The sequence below is a fragment of the Salvelinus namaycush genome, chromosome 37 (assembly GCF_016432855.1).
Source record: "Salvelinus namaycush isolate Seneca chromosome 37, SaNama_1.0, whole genome shotgun sequence".
NCBI lineage: Eukaryota > Metazoa > Chordata > Actinopteri > Salmoniformes > Salmonidae > Salvelinus > Salvelinus namaycush.
This window is the reverse complement of record NC_052343.1, coordinates 11,370,051-11,386,729: the sequence shown is the minus strand read 5'-3', so window position 1 is coordinate 11,386,729 and position 16,679 is coordinate 11,370,051. Positions and strand designations below refer to the sequence as shown.

The 16,679-nt window shown below is 44.5% G+C and overlaps 1 protein-coding gene across 2 annotated transcripts in view; it reads right to left on the bottom strand.

The window, feature by feature from the left end:
* The window catches only part of LOC120031442 (DNA-binding protein SATB1-like), a 39,743-nt gene extending 24,516 nt beyond the window's left edge, over positions 1 to 15,227 (bottom strand). For both annotated transcript variants that reach the window (XM_038977198.1, XM_038977199.1), the window contains exons 1-5: positions 15,000 to 15,227; positions 12,939 to 13,115; positions 10,363 to 10,489; positions 7,449 to 7,572; positions 3,515 to 3,626 (exon numbers count right to left, since the gene is read on the bottom strand). In XM_038977198.1, coding sequence (XP_038833126.1) covers positions 3,515 to 3,626; positions 7,449 to 7,572; positions 10,363 to 10,489; positions 12,939 to 13,115; positions 15,000 to 15,219 — 760 coding nt within the window. In that variant the 5' untranslated portion in view covers positions 15,220 to 15,227. The remainder of the gene's footprint in view (positions 1 to 3,514; positions 3,627 to 7,448; positions 7,573 to 10,362; positions 10,490 to 12,938; positions 13,116 to 14,999) is intronic.
* Between the last annotated feature and the right edge of the window lie 1,452 nt (positions 15,228 to 16,679).

The window sequence follows — 16,679 nt, the reverse complement described above, 5'->3', positions numbered from 1 at the left end:
GAGGGAGGGAGGGGGGAGAGAGAAAGAGGGAGAGAGAGAGAGATGGAGAGAGAGAGAGAGAGAGAGATGGGGGAGAGAGGGAGCGGGGGGGAGCGAGAGAGAGAGAGAGCGAGAGGGTGGGGGGGGGGTCTAAAAACCCATGGAACTCTGTCTCCTGCTGGATAGGGGGACTGCTCTCACACTTCAACAGAGTAGAGACCACTTTACTGGGTCCCATAGAGGCAGACTCTGACAGCAGAGACTGTCGACCAGGGCCCTTCAATGTGTTTAACCAGACGCATTTTCAATTACAGACAGTGTCTCGATGTAAGGCAATATAACTACACTGCCCATGGTGGTAGACTAAGTGTATGTTTATGAAAGTACAGTGGCACTGAAGCACAAAGGAGAGACTTACACACTCCCTTTTAACAGTGCCCTCTATGCCATCGCTGCCACTCAACGGGCACGCATAGTAGGCATCCTTTCATGAATATTAAGGTTGAGAGTGTCGCTGTGGGTGACAAACAGTCACCTGAGGGGTGCCAGCTTTTGCAGGGACTGGGTAGGGACACAGTGCAGTGTGTGTGCCCACAGACGGTGTGTGTGTAGCCTCGTGACGTACCTAGTGTGTTGGCACGCGGGCTGTCGTGGAGGACACACGTCCCCAGGTAGCCCTCCAGCTGCGAGGGTTGGCGCATGCCTGCACAGACGTGTGGGCAAGACGGGCAAACACACACACACACACACACACACACACACACACACACACACACACACACACACACACACACACACACACACACACACACACACACACACACACACACACACACACACACACACACACACACAGAGGACAAGACACACAGTGCACAGGTGAAGAGAGCGAAAGAGCGAAAGAGAGGGTTAACACCCCATACAATCTACATGATACATGACCAGGGGAAGAAAGGGTTAATGTGGACATAAGGGATGCCACAGAGTTAATATTTACATTTACATTTAAGTCATTTAGCAGACGCTCTTATCCAGAGCGACTTACAAATTGGTGCATTCACCTTATGATATCCAGTGGAACAACCACTTTACAATAGTGCATCTAAATCTTTTAAGGGGGGGGGGGGTTAGAAGGATTACTTTATCCTATCCTAGGTATTCCTTAAAGAGGTGGGGTTTCAGGTGTCTCCGGAAGGTGGTGATTGACTCCGCTGACCTGGCGTCGTGAGGGAGTTTGTTCCACCATTGGGGTGCCAGAGCAGCGAACAGTTTTGACTGGGCCACATACATATTAATATCCACTATGCTTCACCTCATATCCCATGTACACATAAATATCACATTCTAAATACACACAGGACTGCTACTTGAGATCCTACATTCTTTATGTACTCTTCCATAAACCATAAAGAATGTTACGTAAAATGTGTGTATGTACACAAGAGGATGGGTAGGGGGCCAGTGGTGTTACGTGTCCATGATCAGAACAGTGTCCACAGGCAAAACCATGAAAACATTCTGGTCTTATATCTTGACCAGCGGAGATTCCTCAGAGGAGGAAGGGGAGGACCACCCTACTCAGTGAATTTCATAAACATTAAAATAGTGAAACATTTAAAAAGTTCTCCTTTTTAGATAAAACTATACTTAATATGTTCACATCACCAAATAACTGATTAAAATACACTGTTTTGTAATGAAGGTCTACAGTAGCCTCAACAGCACTCTGTAGGGTAGCACCATGGTGTAGCTGGAGGACAGCAAGCTTCCACCCTCCTCTTGGTACATTGACTTAAATACAAAACTTAGGAGGCTCATGGTTCTCACCCCCTTCCATAGACTTACACAGTAATTATGACGACTTCCGGAGGATGTACCTATCAGAGCTCTTGCAGCATTAACTGACATGTTGTCCACCCAATCAAAGGATCAGAGATTGAATCTAGTACTGAAAGCATAAGCTACAGCTAGCTAGCACTGCAGTGCATAAAATGTGGTGAGTAGTTTACTCAAAGCGAGAGAAAGACAATAGTTTAACAAATTTGAACAAATTAATTTCTTCAAAAATGTAAGAGAAGCAGCAGAGAGAGAGAGCTAGCTATATTTTGTTGTATTTTTTTCACTTTCACTTTAACTTACTTAGCTAGCTAATGCAGCTAGCTAATTTAGCCTACTCAAACACCTGGCTCAAACAGAGAGGTCAGCCAGTGTAACTGCTAAACTACTTGCTGTACACTGTACTGCGTGATTGTAGCAGGTTTACTAATGTGTTAATTCTAGTAGCTATGTTGACTATGATGTTAGCTAATATGGTGACAACGATGTAGGCTGTGTGTAGCAGTTAACGGTTCTGGTATGAAGGTTTGGCTTGGAAAGTTTTTCTTGCCTGGTCACAGACAGCTGATGTGTTGTGCACTGAAGTCCACAAGCGAATGGAAAAGGTGAGAAGAGGGGAGTGCGTATATTCGAGAAGGAATTATACAACGAGCAAAGTGATGATGCTGTTTGTATGTAGCTGCTATGAAAGTGAACTGTGTGTGCGGATAATCAGGGGTGTATTCATTCCGCCGATTCTGTTGAAAAAACTTTTCTTAAACGGAAGCAAATGGAACAAAACGGCGACAAATCTACCTGAATTTGTCAAATAGAAACTCTCGTTTGGAACTGTTAGAACTAATGATAACACCCTAGATCAGCTAGATGCAAGCAAGAGTGTGCAAGAAGGTATTGAATGTGTCACTGTCTTTCATCTTGATTACTAGTAGCCAAAACCTATCGATGTTACATTGAGCTGGGTGAATGGAATATGAATGACAGTCATCTAATATGCTGTAATAGAAATAAGGCCATGCTCATAACAAATTAATCGTCCTCCTTAATCTTAAACAGCACCGACCGCCACTGATCTTGAATATAATCAACATGAGCACTAGCTTGTATAGGAAGGTGGATTTCTACACAGTAGGTTGAAACCAATACTCTAAATGACTGTATATTAAACTCTATTAATATGACTGGTATGGTATTTCATGACCAAAACACATCAAATAGACAGTATCTGAATTATGTGACCTAATTTTCAAAAAGGGACAAGGAGGACTAACTGAGTTATCTAAAATACAAAGCCAGCGTTGTTCTACTTTGACAAGGAAAAACAGATTGATTTCAAACCAGATGATAGCCAGGAAAATCATCCCTATGTCATTTGTAGGTAACTGAAACAGTATTCGTAAACAAAGGTCGCGGACCTCAATTTAGTCTGTGATTTGACAGCTATTACTGAATACTAAACTACATCTGATAAGCAATAATAGATTACTCTGAATGGATTCAGGAAAAACGGTGAAAACATTGTGCACCTGAGCAGTGTACAGGGAAATATCTGAGAAGAGCCATCATTAGATGATGTGATTAAAATGTGTTTAATGTACCAGGAAGAGGGGGGGAACATGGGGCAGACATATTGGAATGGTGATTGGGGGGTCTGATAAGACAGTGTTAGTGTAACATTTTGCACTCTGTCCATTTTGCTTACCCATCATATCTTTTGTCTTCTTGAAATGTTTATACCAGCGCCCAAATTCCTGACACTTCGCCGCCGACACATTTGCATAGTAAGTGCTGTTCACAATGGAGGAGATCATACTCTGAAAGAGAGAGATTGGTAAAGAGAGAGAAAACCTTCAGGATCCGCAATGTGCACCATGAGGGCATTTATTAACGCTGGTGTGACATGCACTAATACTGTGTTTTCTTGTCAAAATGAATAAAACATTTCGGTGCACAAACAACAATAATCTAGCAAAGACCATTTTTTATCAGTCATGCACAAATCTTGGTCTTGTCTTTCCAAATGTTAAACAAATCAAAATTAAATATAAGAGGTGTGTCCCTTTATAGCAAATGCCACAGAGTTTGAGAGAACCTTTCTGGGAGGAAGGTAAATAATGGGCTTCACTGAATTAGTAGCCTTGTTGATATCAGGGTGTAGTACTACGGTAAAGAGCAGTTTGCTTTCAAAAAGTAAAATAACAAACAGACTATTAAAAGTTAGCATCTGGAAATCAGGCAATGTAAACAGATGAATCTTTAATTTTTTCTCTCGCTCTCCACAATATGTTAAAAAACATCTTCAAGAGATATAAAGCTTTATATCTGTGCCCTCTCGCCTTCTCCACAATTGACTCTACTCTTCCTTATTTATTTCTCGAACGCATTCCTCGCAAACAAGGCGCAGTTTTCTTTTCATTAAATGTTTTAACACCTTCCTGGCCTGCGGGTGAATAGCAGGAGAAATTGTTTTGATTGTTATAAATATTCAAAAGATGAAACCATCTGTTTTCAAATTACAGGTATGCCATCTTTATCATATCTTTAATATGAGCACTTGGGGACGGGAGGGAACCTTCTGGCACAACAGCACTTCAGTGAACAACACACGGCGCTGGCAGCAGAGCCGCAGCCTCATCTCCCACTCCTCCTCACCGGAGATGGAAGACGAGGGAGGGTTGAGTCTGCTGCTGTGGATCACTATGGAACTGATGTTGAACTCCTGACCTCAACATCACTACACAACCAGCATACATTACAAGCCCGGTGAATTGCTGAATGATCATTGAGGATGAGTTATTGAGGATCTGACAATTGAGGATTGGTATCTTCAATAGTGTTAACAGAAAATGGCACATACAGTACAGTATATCAGCTGAACCCAGTCCATATGAATGCACTATTTTGGTGAGTATAGTCCGTATTTTGGCATAATGCTATTCCTTGGGCGTAGCATGTTGCATTTACAGTATCTGGGTGAGGCAGAGCCAGCTATAGCAGGGCCCACCCAAGACACACTGCCTGTGTTCCTCCATCTTTGACACAGATGTTCTAATAAACGGTCCTCATTAATCAGGCATCTCCCTCCATACATCACGCCTCTCACTGGGGCACACACACACAGGCAGGTACACACACAGGCACAGACACGGTACACACATTTGCCAAGCCGTGCAAATAACCACCGCCACCTTGCGCCCACGAAGCCTTTGCCAGCCAGCAGCCATCAACAGGTAGTGGTAGGTACCGTGGTGTGGCATCAGGATGCTGCTGTCTGCCTGCCCTGGGCCCTTTAAGTGATAGCCATCTACAGCACAGGAGCTTATCAGTGTCCCCCGGGAAGTCGCACAGGGCCATTATCTGCCCCAACTATCTACTCCACTTTCCGTCATGGGAGAGAGACGCATGAAAAAGACACGTTGGTAAAACCTGCCATGGCCTGCAAGCATATTGCACACACACACATAAACTAACTAAGACACCGTACACACACCCTTTTCTTGTTCCCTAGCTCTGATTGTGGCTAATATCTTGCTTCCCCCCCAAACATCTAAAACTAATTACAGTCAATTCCACACCAATTGGGTTAAGCGTCCCCACCCCTCCCCACACACACATGTACGCACTCTTGCGCACACACATGCACACATACACACCAATAGGCCCTACCGCTACCTCAGCCACTAGCAGCCTTAGAGCAGAGCCCAGGCTCACAAAGATGGCATTTCATGGCTATTTGCTGCTATGCAACAGGACAGCTGCTCTGTCAGGGCCGCCCGGTGGGGGAAGGAGGGGGGGAGGGGGCAGAGTGGCGAGGGGGGCCTCTTTTGTTGCCGTAGTTTCAGAGGAGCCTGGGGGTTAAGTTCGCTCCCAGTCACTGAGCCGGCCCTCTCAGAGAGGGTGGTGATGAGGAGAAGGTGGTGGACGGGAGTCAAACTTTTTATTGAGACCTCATCTACTTTTCCTCTACGGGGGGCATTACATTGGAACTCCATCTGAGCGCAGTCAAATGATATTCCACTGGGAACAATAACAATGGCCACAGTGGTGAATACAGTCTCTTTTCTCTCAGCCCCCCCTCCCCTCTCTTGGAGTTGGAGTCTCTTCAGGGCATTTGTAGGCCAAACACACAAAGCATGACTCCGCGCCACAAAAGAATGAACTAAATGTTTGACAAGACACAGAACAAAGGCGCCATTTTTTCACGATGGCCCCCCCTCTTTCTTTCTCTCTTTGAGCCCTGTTCTGAGGTAGGGTTCATTCTCTCCCGCAAATTCTCTGTTTGTTAACCTTTCTCTCCCCAGGATTACCCTCCTGAATATCAAGGAGACACTAATCCTATAAAAGCTACCAATCTTCCCTGCCTCCGAACACACCCTTTCCTCTCCCCGGGCGCTGTTGACTTCCCAGAAGCCTTAGGAGCGCTGCGGCCTCTGTGGCTTCTCACCTGCCGCCCATCACGTCCCCTTCAGGCACTATCATCAGAGACCCTGAGCCAGAGTTTAATACTGATAAGAAACAGCAGTAGCCATGCAGGTCTAATACTGGGCTGGGCTCAATGGACCAAATGAGACTTATAGAGAGACCTATGAAAAGCAACAACACACCTCTCTGTGGGTATAGCAATGCAGAACCCACAGTGTAACAGATGTGAAATATTTTTAGGTCGGCCATCTGTGAACCCCTACAATGCGAGTAAAGGGATCGCTGCTTATTGTATATCACATATGATATTTGGGATTAACAATGCACATCTCAACTACCATTTCATATTTCAGGTAGCCTGTAAAACAGACACTCTTACTTACTCAGAGCGTCTTACAATGAGTAAATAACAATGGCTGAACAACGGAGTAAAATCGAGCAGCGATGCTATCCTCTGAGCCTGCGCGGTTGGACCGCACCACAGAGAGTGGTTCACATATGGACCCTAAACAGGGTGATTACCGGGCTGAGGGAGGGAGCGGCTCAGCCTGAACACCGCCGGGGGACTCTTTACATCATCACCACGCTCTGCCCGGCTAAACACACACACCACGGGCCTCTAGGTGACCATACGGCAGCCTCGGTGAGGGGAGAGTCCACTGAATACCGCACTCCATAACACACACACTCCATACCGTAAGCGCTCACACACACACACTCCATACCATAAGCGCTCACACACACTCTATATCGTAAGCGCACACACCCAGACGGCTCCTGTGAACTTTCCTGCAGAACAGCTTCTGTTATGAGCTATGATATATGACGTAAGCTGTAATTCTATAGAGTCAAGCTACTTGAATACAGAGTGAGTGTATTACATAATGGTGAGAGAAAAAAACAACTCCAAAAAACATACATATTTCTAGCCTGACGTATAAAGAGCAAAATCAAGATTATTCTGGGTCGGTCCATTGTTTACCCAACAATAACCCTGCATTCAATCAACAGTACTGCTTCTGCAAATGAGGGGGGAAGAGAAGAAGAAGGGGGGGACGGACGTGCATCTATATGGACGACAATGGGTATTGATTTGGATTTTCTATGGCAATTCTCCATCGTGTTCCACTCTATCAAACTCTGGGCATTTGAAAAAGGGACACTGGCAGTCTTTGGCAAATGGAATAGTGGGGGTTTGTGGACGGCTCCAGCACCTGTGATAAGGGACATTCTTTTGCCAGAGAGCTCTGGTTCATGTCTTTGAGTAACTCCTTGAGGGCATTTCTTACTGTAGAGTGGGTCCACTGCTCTGGCGGCAGGTCCTCCAGTTTAGGACAACTGTGAGACGAGATAGGAGGTAGGAAGAAGAGATAGAGGGGGAGAGAGAAAGAGAAAGGGATGAGGGTGGGGGGAGAGGACAGAGAACAGGGAGATTGAGACAGGGGAGGGGGGAATAGAGAGAAGGAGAGAAAAGAGGGCAGAGAACAGGAGAGAATAGGAGGAGAAAGAAAGAGAGAGGGAGATGAGCACAGGGCCATGCTTTCCTGCTGCAAGCGCCCCTCCAAGACAGACAGATTTCATTTGGCGCATCAAGCAGATGCATCTGGAGATTGCTCTCTCTCCCTCCCTCCCTTCTCCCTCGCTCTTTCTCCTTCCCTCTCTCTCTCTCCTGATTGTTCTGATTAGTTAATTACTTTATACAACACATCTGCTGTATTGATGCATGAATTATACATCAGCTGCATGTGGCGACTATTATTTCATGTTACTTCTACCTTCCTGGCTCGATGTGCTCGGCGAAACAATTTAAGGTGTTACCGGCTAGATTTCTGCAGCGGGGGGAAAGGAAATAACAACATGCCACACGTAAAAACACAAATTTTTGATAAAAAGACAAAGAATGTGAAAAGTGTGTGTGTGTGTGTGTGTGTGTGTGTGTGTGTGTGTGTGTGTGTGTGTGTGTGTGTGTGTGTGTGTGTGTGTGTGTGTGTGTGTGTGTGTGTGTGTGTGTGTGTGTGTGTGTGTGCGCGTCTATGCGATATACAGATGAATGTACTCTATTTACAGACAAGTGGACCCCCTTTCAAACCAGATCATTTTAATGAGGGGGAATTCGAACGAGAACAAGCAGGTCTCCAGTGAGAGAGCCCCGTTCGCTTCAGATAAGGATCTCTCCATGTGATCAAGCACGAGCAGACGTCACGTGTGTGGGACATATGGCCGTGTTCGCATTGCATGCATTCCTGAATTATGGCAACGACAAAAGAAACACGTGAACCGCACACTCCACAGTTTGTATGGGTGTCTATTGAGTTTATGTGTGTGTGGTGGGGGAGATGGGTTGCTATTGTCTTAAAGGTTATCAAAAGGTTGTAGGTACTTTGATATGTGTAATGCATATATAATAAACAGAAGGTAGATCGGTAGAAGTTAGAGGATTCAAAGATGGAGGGCGAACACACACACACACAACACACACGGCTCTGGTTGAGGCTTTGCCAGAACACCTTAAACGGCTGTAGCAGCTAGAGAGCCTCTGGGGAAAGCAAAGGAACAGAGGGGAGGAAAAGAGAGGAGGGTGAGTGGTGGAGACAGACAGCTATCCATGCAGACACACAAGCTTGCTGGAAATAAACACAACCTTCTGTGTTCTGGCTGGTGTGTGTGCAGAGGAGGGGAGGAAAGAGAAGGAGGGAGGGAGAACAACCTGTGTGTGTGTGTGTGTGTGTGTGTGTGTGTGTGTGTGTGTGTGTGTGTGTGTGTGTGTGTGTGTGTGTGTGTGTGTGTGTGTGTGTGTGTGTGTGTGTGTGTGTGTGTGTGTGTGTGTGTGTGTGTGTGTGTGAGTGCGTGCGTGTGTGAACAGCCCCCCAGAGGGTTGCATTAGCAGTGAGCTAGTGAGGGTAGGGCTGAGTGTGTGCAGCTGGCACAGGCCTCTACACCAGCAGTACCAATCTCAGTGTGTGTGTGTGTGTAGTCTGTGGCTGCTATGTGGTCTGTAAACAGTATGTGTGGGCTGTGTGGCCAGACTGGTCATTAGAAATAGATGCCGATTTTGGATGTTTGAAAACGTCCTGAGAACGTCGATATAGGCCTTCCTCGGCTCTCACAAAAAAAATCTAAATAAAGATTGCCCAGCACTGGGCGCGGACTGATGATGATCGGAGCTGGAGCATGCTGCTTAGACCACTGTGCTACTGCAGTTCACAAGGCTCTAGCAAGCCTTGAGACCACTGTGAATACTGATGATACCTGATGCTAATATTGTATAGTTGTTTATTATTTTGTTGTAGCCCTTTCCTGAAGTCAAATGAAATAGTGGCCTCATAAGTAGAATGTTATAAATATTTTTCATAATTTCATAATTAATATAATCTGTGTTTCTATGTCAAACGGTTTTGGTATATTTCAGTCTTCTGTGATGTATATAAAGTGTAATATTGGGATGCAAACTCAAAGTAGATTTGTTTAAGACTACCAAGAAACACTCTTGTGACCCTGATTTAACCCACTGCAGTAAAAGGATAAGCCTTCCCCAAACCATAGCCCTAACCTTAACTATTAATGCCCAAACTGTTAACCTTTGAGTTGCTTCTGTTTTAACCCTGTAACCATGTGGAATAAACCCTGTAACCACACATAATGAAAGCATCATGAATTTCGAAGGGAAACTATGACATCTTGTTGGTGTGGCTACTGACTGTGGTCAACGTAAATGGTGTGTACAGTTTTACAGTAGGTGCTATGAGCAAACCTGACTGCCATGCATGGTTTTTGTATGGACTGGATAGCTACCATTGCTATGTCCAGCCCATCCATCACTATCAGGTGTATGGCTGGATTCCAGGTATGTCTTTGCTGTTATGACTGCTGCAAGGTCTGTGGCTATTATGCTAATTTCAGTTAGTGTGGAAGCATGGAAAGCAAATGGTAGGCCTATGTGTTGGGTGTTTAACCCAAGTTAACTAGGTACGCATGCCACACTAGACTGGCATAGGTGGGGGGTGGGGTCAGGAGGGTGGTGTGGTTGGATACTTCACTGGACTGGCATTGGGTGGGTGGTTGGTTAAGTGGGTGGTTGTGTGGGTGGGTGGGTTGATGGGTTGATTGGGCAACAGGGCGGAGACTGACCTGTGCAGCTGAATTTTCAGCGTGACCACATGGTACACGTCCTGCAGCATGTCTGCCACGGTGGCGTCCGGCGCGTCCGTCACGTAGGACAGTGGGACCGGGTTCCACTTGCCCACCTGAATGAGACCTGCAATGGAAAGAGAAACACAAACAAACGGTAAATGTTATGTTTGTCACGTTTAGACACATACAGATAAACATTTATAATAATTGACTGATTCTATATTTTTCCAGCAAGGTCACATTAAGGTTGACATCTCTTTTCCCAGTAAGCCCCCCCCCCCCCCCCCCCCTCCCACCACCAATAAATGGCATGAAAACATCCGAGCCTACAGTATGTCCTACTACAGAGAATGTGGGGTATTTTGGTCAACTATGTTGCTGTATGATAGACCCGCCTGTAATAAAGGGCAGAGGCACCTGGAAATAGCCCAGGTCTGTGTGTTACAGTTGCAGTCAGCTGCAACGGGTCCCACCTTCACTCCCACTGAGTGTTCTAGCTAGAGGTTTACAGAGCAGAGGCCCTGAGAACTCCTGAGAGGCATGTAGTTACATCCTCTGTCTGGGATCAATGTCAGCCTACGTTACTGAGCCTTCAGATCAGCTGGGAAACTATCGGAGGCCTGGACAGCTAAGGCAGTTGTGTGTGTGTGTGTGTGGGGAGAGTGGGGGCAGTGTGTGTGTGTGTGTGTGTGTGTGTGTGTGTGTGTGTGTGTGTGTGTGTGTGTGTGTGTGTGTGTGTGTGTGTGTGTGTGTGTGTGTGTGTGTGTGTGTGTGTATGGATGGATGGATGGATGGATGGATGGATGGATGGATGGATGGATGGATGGATGGATGGATGGATGGATGGATGGATGGATGGATGGAAGGGGGGCAGCTTGTGTGGGGTAAGCTGTGGAAGAAGCCAAATCATAGCAGGGCCAGTTGTATAGTTCGTGGAGCGGGCATGTGCATGTGTGGGTGTGTGTGTGGGCATGCCTGAGTTTGTACGTGTGTGTATACAGTTGAAGTCAGAAGTTTATATACACGTTAGCCAAATACATTTAAATTCAGTTTTTCACAATTCCTGACATTTAATCCGAGTAAAAATGCCCTGTCTTAGGTCAGTTATGATCAACACTTTATTTTAAGAATGTGAAATGTCAGAATAATAGTAGAGAGAATGATTTATTTGAGCTTTTATTTCTTTCATCACATTCCCAGTGGGTCAGAAGTTTACATACACTCAATTAGTATTTGGTAGCATTGCCTATAAATTGTTTAACTTAGGTCAAACGTTTCGGGTAGCCTTCCACAAGCTTCCCACAATAATTTGGGTGAATTTTGGCCCATACCTCCTGACAGAGTTGGTGTAACCGAGTCAGGTTTGTAGGCCTCCTTGCTTGCACACGCTTTTTCAGTTCTGCCCACAAATGTTCTATAGGATTGAGGTCAGGGCTTTGTGATGGCCACTCCAATACCTTGACTTTGTTGTCCTTAAGCCATTTTGCCACAACTTTGGAAGTATGCTTGGGGTCATTGTCCATTTGGAAGACCTATTTGCGAACAAGCTTTAACTTCCTAAATGATGTCTTGAGATGTTGCTTCAATATATGCACATAATTTTCCTCCCTCATGATGCCATCTATTTTGTGAAGTGCACCAGTCCCTCCTGCAGCAAAGCACCCCCACAACATGATGCTGAAACGCCCGTGCTTCACGATTGGGATGGTGTTCTTCGGCTTGCAAGTGTCCTCCTTTTTCCTCCAAACATAACGATGGTCATTATGGCGGTTATGGAACAGTGGTTTCTTCCTTGCTGAGCGGCCTTTCAGGTTATGTCGATATAGGACTTGTTTTACTGTGGATATAGATACTTTTGTACCTGTTTCCTACAGAATCTTCACAAGGTCCTTTGCTGTTGTTCTGGGATTGATTTGCACTTTTCGCACCAAAGGACGTTCATCTCTAGGAGACAGAACGCGTCTCTTCCTTAGCTGTATGACGGCTGCGTGGTCCCATGGTGTTTATACTTGCGTACTATTGTTTGTACAGATGAACGTGGTACCTTCAGGCGTTTTTCTGAGGTCTTGGCTGATTTCTTTTGATTTTCCCATGATGTCAAGCAAAGAGGCACTGAGTTTGAAGGTAGGCCTTAAAATACATCCACAGGTACACCTCCAATTGACTCAAATTATGTAAATTAGCCTATCAGAAGCTTCTAAAGCCATGACATAATTTTCTGGAATTTTCCAAGCTGTATAAAGGCACAGTCAACGTAGTGTATGTAAACTTCTGAAGCACTGGAATTGTGATACAGTGAATTATAAGTGAAATAATCTGTCTGTAAATAATTGCTGGGAAAATTACTTGTGTCATGCACAAACTAGATGTCCTAACCGACTTGCCAAAACTATAGTTTGTTAACAAGAAATTTGTGGAGTGATTGAAAAACAAGTTGTTATGACTCCAACCTAAGTGTATGTAAACTTCCGACTTCAACTGTATGTGTATGTGTGTATGTGTGTGTATCTGCGTGTGTGTGTATGTGTGTGTGAGCGGGTCATCAATAGAGTGGGGGCTTGTGCCAGTCCTACCTTTCGCTTGTGCCGCCGAGCTGTGCGAGTAGCCCAGTGACAGAAGGGCCATCTCGATGAGCTGGTTGAACAGCATGTCTTTCCTGACGAGCACAAACTCGGCGTGCTCCTCCTTGCTGTCAAACTCGATGGGGCTCTCGTAATGCTCCACCACGCAGAACACAGGGAGCATGTTGCCTGGAGAGACACAGAGCAACACAGCGGGGGCTCAGACATGACAAATGGTGACCTTCAATGGGGGGATTAATATTACATTTAGACACAGCTGATACAGTCAGACTACCTCTATTCATGAATGAATGAATGTCAGTGCCATTCGTATTATCAGTGACAGCATAATGATAAATATTACATAGTTTTTTATTAGAATTTCCTTATTAGCGTTATTCACATTGATAGAACTAGTAGTGGTAGTAGATGTGGGGGTACTGTGATTTTAGTTATTCAATCATGATCAGTGACATCATGATTAGAGTAATGATTTTAATGTCCTTAGTCATTATTAATGATATCATTATTCGATTTGAACTAAAGTCTAAATAAATTGAATGTTGTTCAGATGAATCTTGGCCTATCTCAGCTTTTAACCACTTTTTGACTGAGATCTGTTGATTCATTGTCAAGGAGCTCAGATCACATTAGACTGCTTCTGCCTCTGCTGTCAACCCCATATCACCTTCCCATGATGCACCGCTCCAAATCCCAACACTCCAGTGCGCCCTGAGGTTTACTAGTCTGTGTAAACACTGCACTGATATTAGGTAGAAAACGAGGAATCCTTGTCCAAAGACGTTGCACTGTGCAAATTTCAAATTATACCATTTGGGTTAAAAACGTCTTTTGATGTTTCGGTGACTTAAGTTTCGGAGCATCATAACTTTTTTTGTTAAAATGTTCCTCTATAGCCTTCAGTGGTGATGATATGCAGCACATTATTCATGGAGTTTGAGCAGTTGCAATGAACCATATTTCTAATGTCCGGCATCCTGAAGATGCAAACATCTCTGACAAACAATCAATGAACGGGGTAATCACCAGCAGGTGCCAGGGAATGTGCTGAAACGCTGCTTCTCTCCCTGATTTTAATAGATAGAGATCTAACAATAAAGACTGCTGTGTAGGTTCATTTCGGGATCAATACAGCCTTTGTTTTCATGGAGCGGAGAAAAGCCCATGGTAAATATTATTCAGCTCAAACAATGCCCACTGTGGCCATGCGAAACTTCAGCAACAGACGCTTCTATAAATTTCACAATTTCCTCTCGAAAAAGGCTAATAAATATGCTGGAACATTCTGAAAAACGCGAGGACAGAGTGATGTAGGGCCTGAGGATGATGATTGGGGAGTAAAATTGAACTTTCTCAGCTGGTGTTTTGCAACAAATGAGACAGGAACCAACTAAGTAACAGCGCATCAAGACACTCAACGCAACATTCTATGGTTCCAAAGTCCCCACAAACACCGCCGAACAAACAGACGAGACATAACGGCCAACCGCTAATAAACTCATGAAAATCTGCAGGTCTGAATGCTCGTATCTAGCCCCAAAAATTCATAAAATAATAACATTATTCATGTAATGACCAGGCCAGTAGTTACTGTATATAAAAAAGCTATATGTCATCATCTCAAAATAAATGCCCCTTAAGTGGGGGACCTACATTCTCTATAATAAACAACAACAGGAGAGAAACAGTGACGCAGTGCTATGCAGAATAACACAGTAATAATTCTCAAACGGCTTCAGTATAAACAATGGGTCTTTGTAGATAGGCCTAAGTGTGGGTGTGTGCACTAAGATGACTAAGGGAAATTTAAATCGGTTTGCACAGGAAGATGGAAACAAAACCATGACAACATGACACTTGTGAACCATGAAGACATTATAATTGTAAACACAGACAGCACACACACACACACACACACACACACACTTACGACATTCCACCTCTCTCCCATCTTGCCAAACACACACAGGCCATAATTTGGGCCTACTTATATTTTGCTTTCTCACACACCTACACACATAAACACACACCACCCTGACCAGTGTCACTCACCCCTCTTGTGGCAGTTCTTGAGGAGGTGTCCCGAGGGTTTGTAGGGTACCCCGGCCAGCTTGGCCCCCGTGCTGCCCAGGCGGGCCCTGCCCAGGGGGCTGCCGTTCTGTTCCAGCCGGGCCAGCTTGGCTGGGGGGGCCTTGGAGTCGCGGTCACCCATGCTGTTGACCAGGTCACAGTTCTCCTTCCCCAGGCACGCCTCGCTGAGATGGTCCATCATTCTCAGCACCTCTGCTCACTATCACCTGGGAGGAGATAAGACAGGGACAGTCTGGGTGTTAACTAGCTGGCAGGACATTAGGGGGTTTCATGGACATGTAAGGCCTTCACACAGTAAGCACATCATATTCAAATGCATGATATGAAGTATGCCAAATTATCTTTTTAGGGTTGATTGTTTGGACATTGAAAAGGTTAGAAAAAAGAGGGTGATAACTTGTCAACATGAACATCTATCTATGGGAAAAAGCACATAACAATAACATAACAGTTACAACAATAACTGCCAATTTTGTGCTTTCATTACTTGGCACTCACAATGTTTCGTGCCATCGTAATGTTCCCATTTTTCAGAGCATGTATTATGTATGTCTGTCCCACTACGGATTCCCATATGGTGGGCAAACAAGCCCATTTTTGTGCAAACACATTAATTTGCAGAAAGATTCCACTCCGATGATTACTGCAGTTCACAGCACAAGCCCACAAGCCTTGCAACAGTGAAGTGAAGGCTGAGAGAGTAGAGCTAAACATATTCAGCCTGAGTCACTTTCAGCACTCCCCCCCCAAAAAAAATTACCAGACAGGCTTTGTGGGAAAAAAGCATAAAAAGGCAAAGGACCTGAAGAACATTGTTATGACAGAGTGGTATCACATGTGCCTAAACAGGACATGATATGAGGAAGACAAATTGTGTGGGAGGTCTCTTTAAATTGCTCTTTAAATTTAAGAGAAGACTACAAAATGTGAGGTAAAACTAAATGAAAGCAGTACCATTAGAAAGAATGCTGACTTTTTATACCGTTGAGCCTATCAGAAATTAAAAGTGCAATCAGAAAAAAGAATGGACAGAGGACAAGGTGAAGTCTGACATGCCGGAAACACCTGATTATTGAAAACACATTTTTAATTTGATACAGCAACCTTTTGGTTACTGGCCCAACACTCTAACCACTAGGCTACCTGCCGCCCACATACACAGCCACTGACTGCAGGAAGCACACAATCAACACCTTGACAGTCTCTCCACAACTGAATGACAGGGTTAAACACCTAATACACACCATTTGCTTAGCAACATTTGAATAAGTATCTGTTATGGTGTTTCATTTTTAAAAATAAAATTAAGGCTACATTCAGTTGGGTTATTATACAGTGTTTACATTGTGCAATAGAAAGTTTTTTATTTTTTTATTTAAACAAAAACTGAACAGGTCAAAATAATGTACCCCCACCTTCCCACCAGCACAGACATGATCATGAACTATCTCATTCATGATATGCAATGAAGCAACTAATTGTTTAAATAGGGGCAACAGAATCCAGACCCGGATATGGTGGAGGTCCAGGGCAGGATTTCTGAATGACCTTTAAAAAAGACAAGCAAGAGTGCAAAACACAAGTTAAGTTACATTTAGGGCAAACCAACCTGAAACTCAGCACTTCAAAACTCGAAAGCAT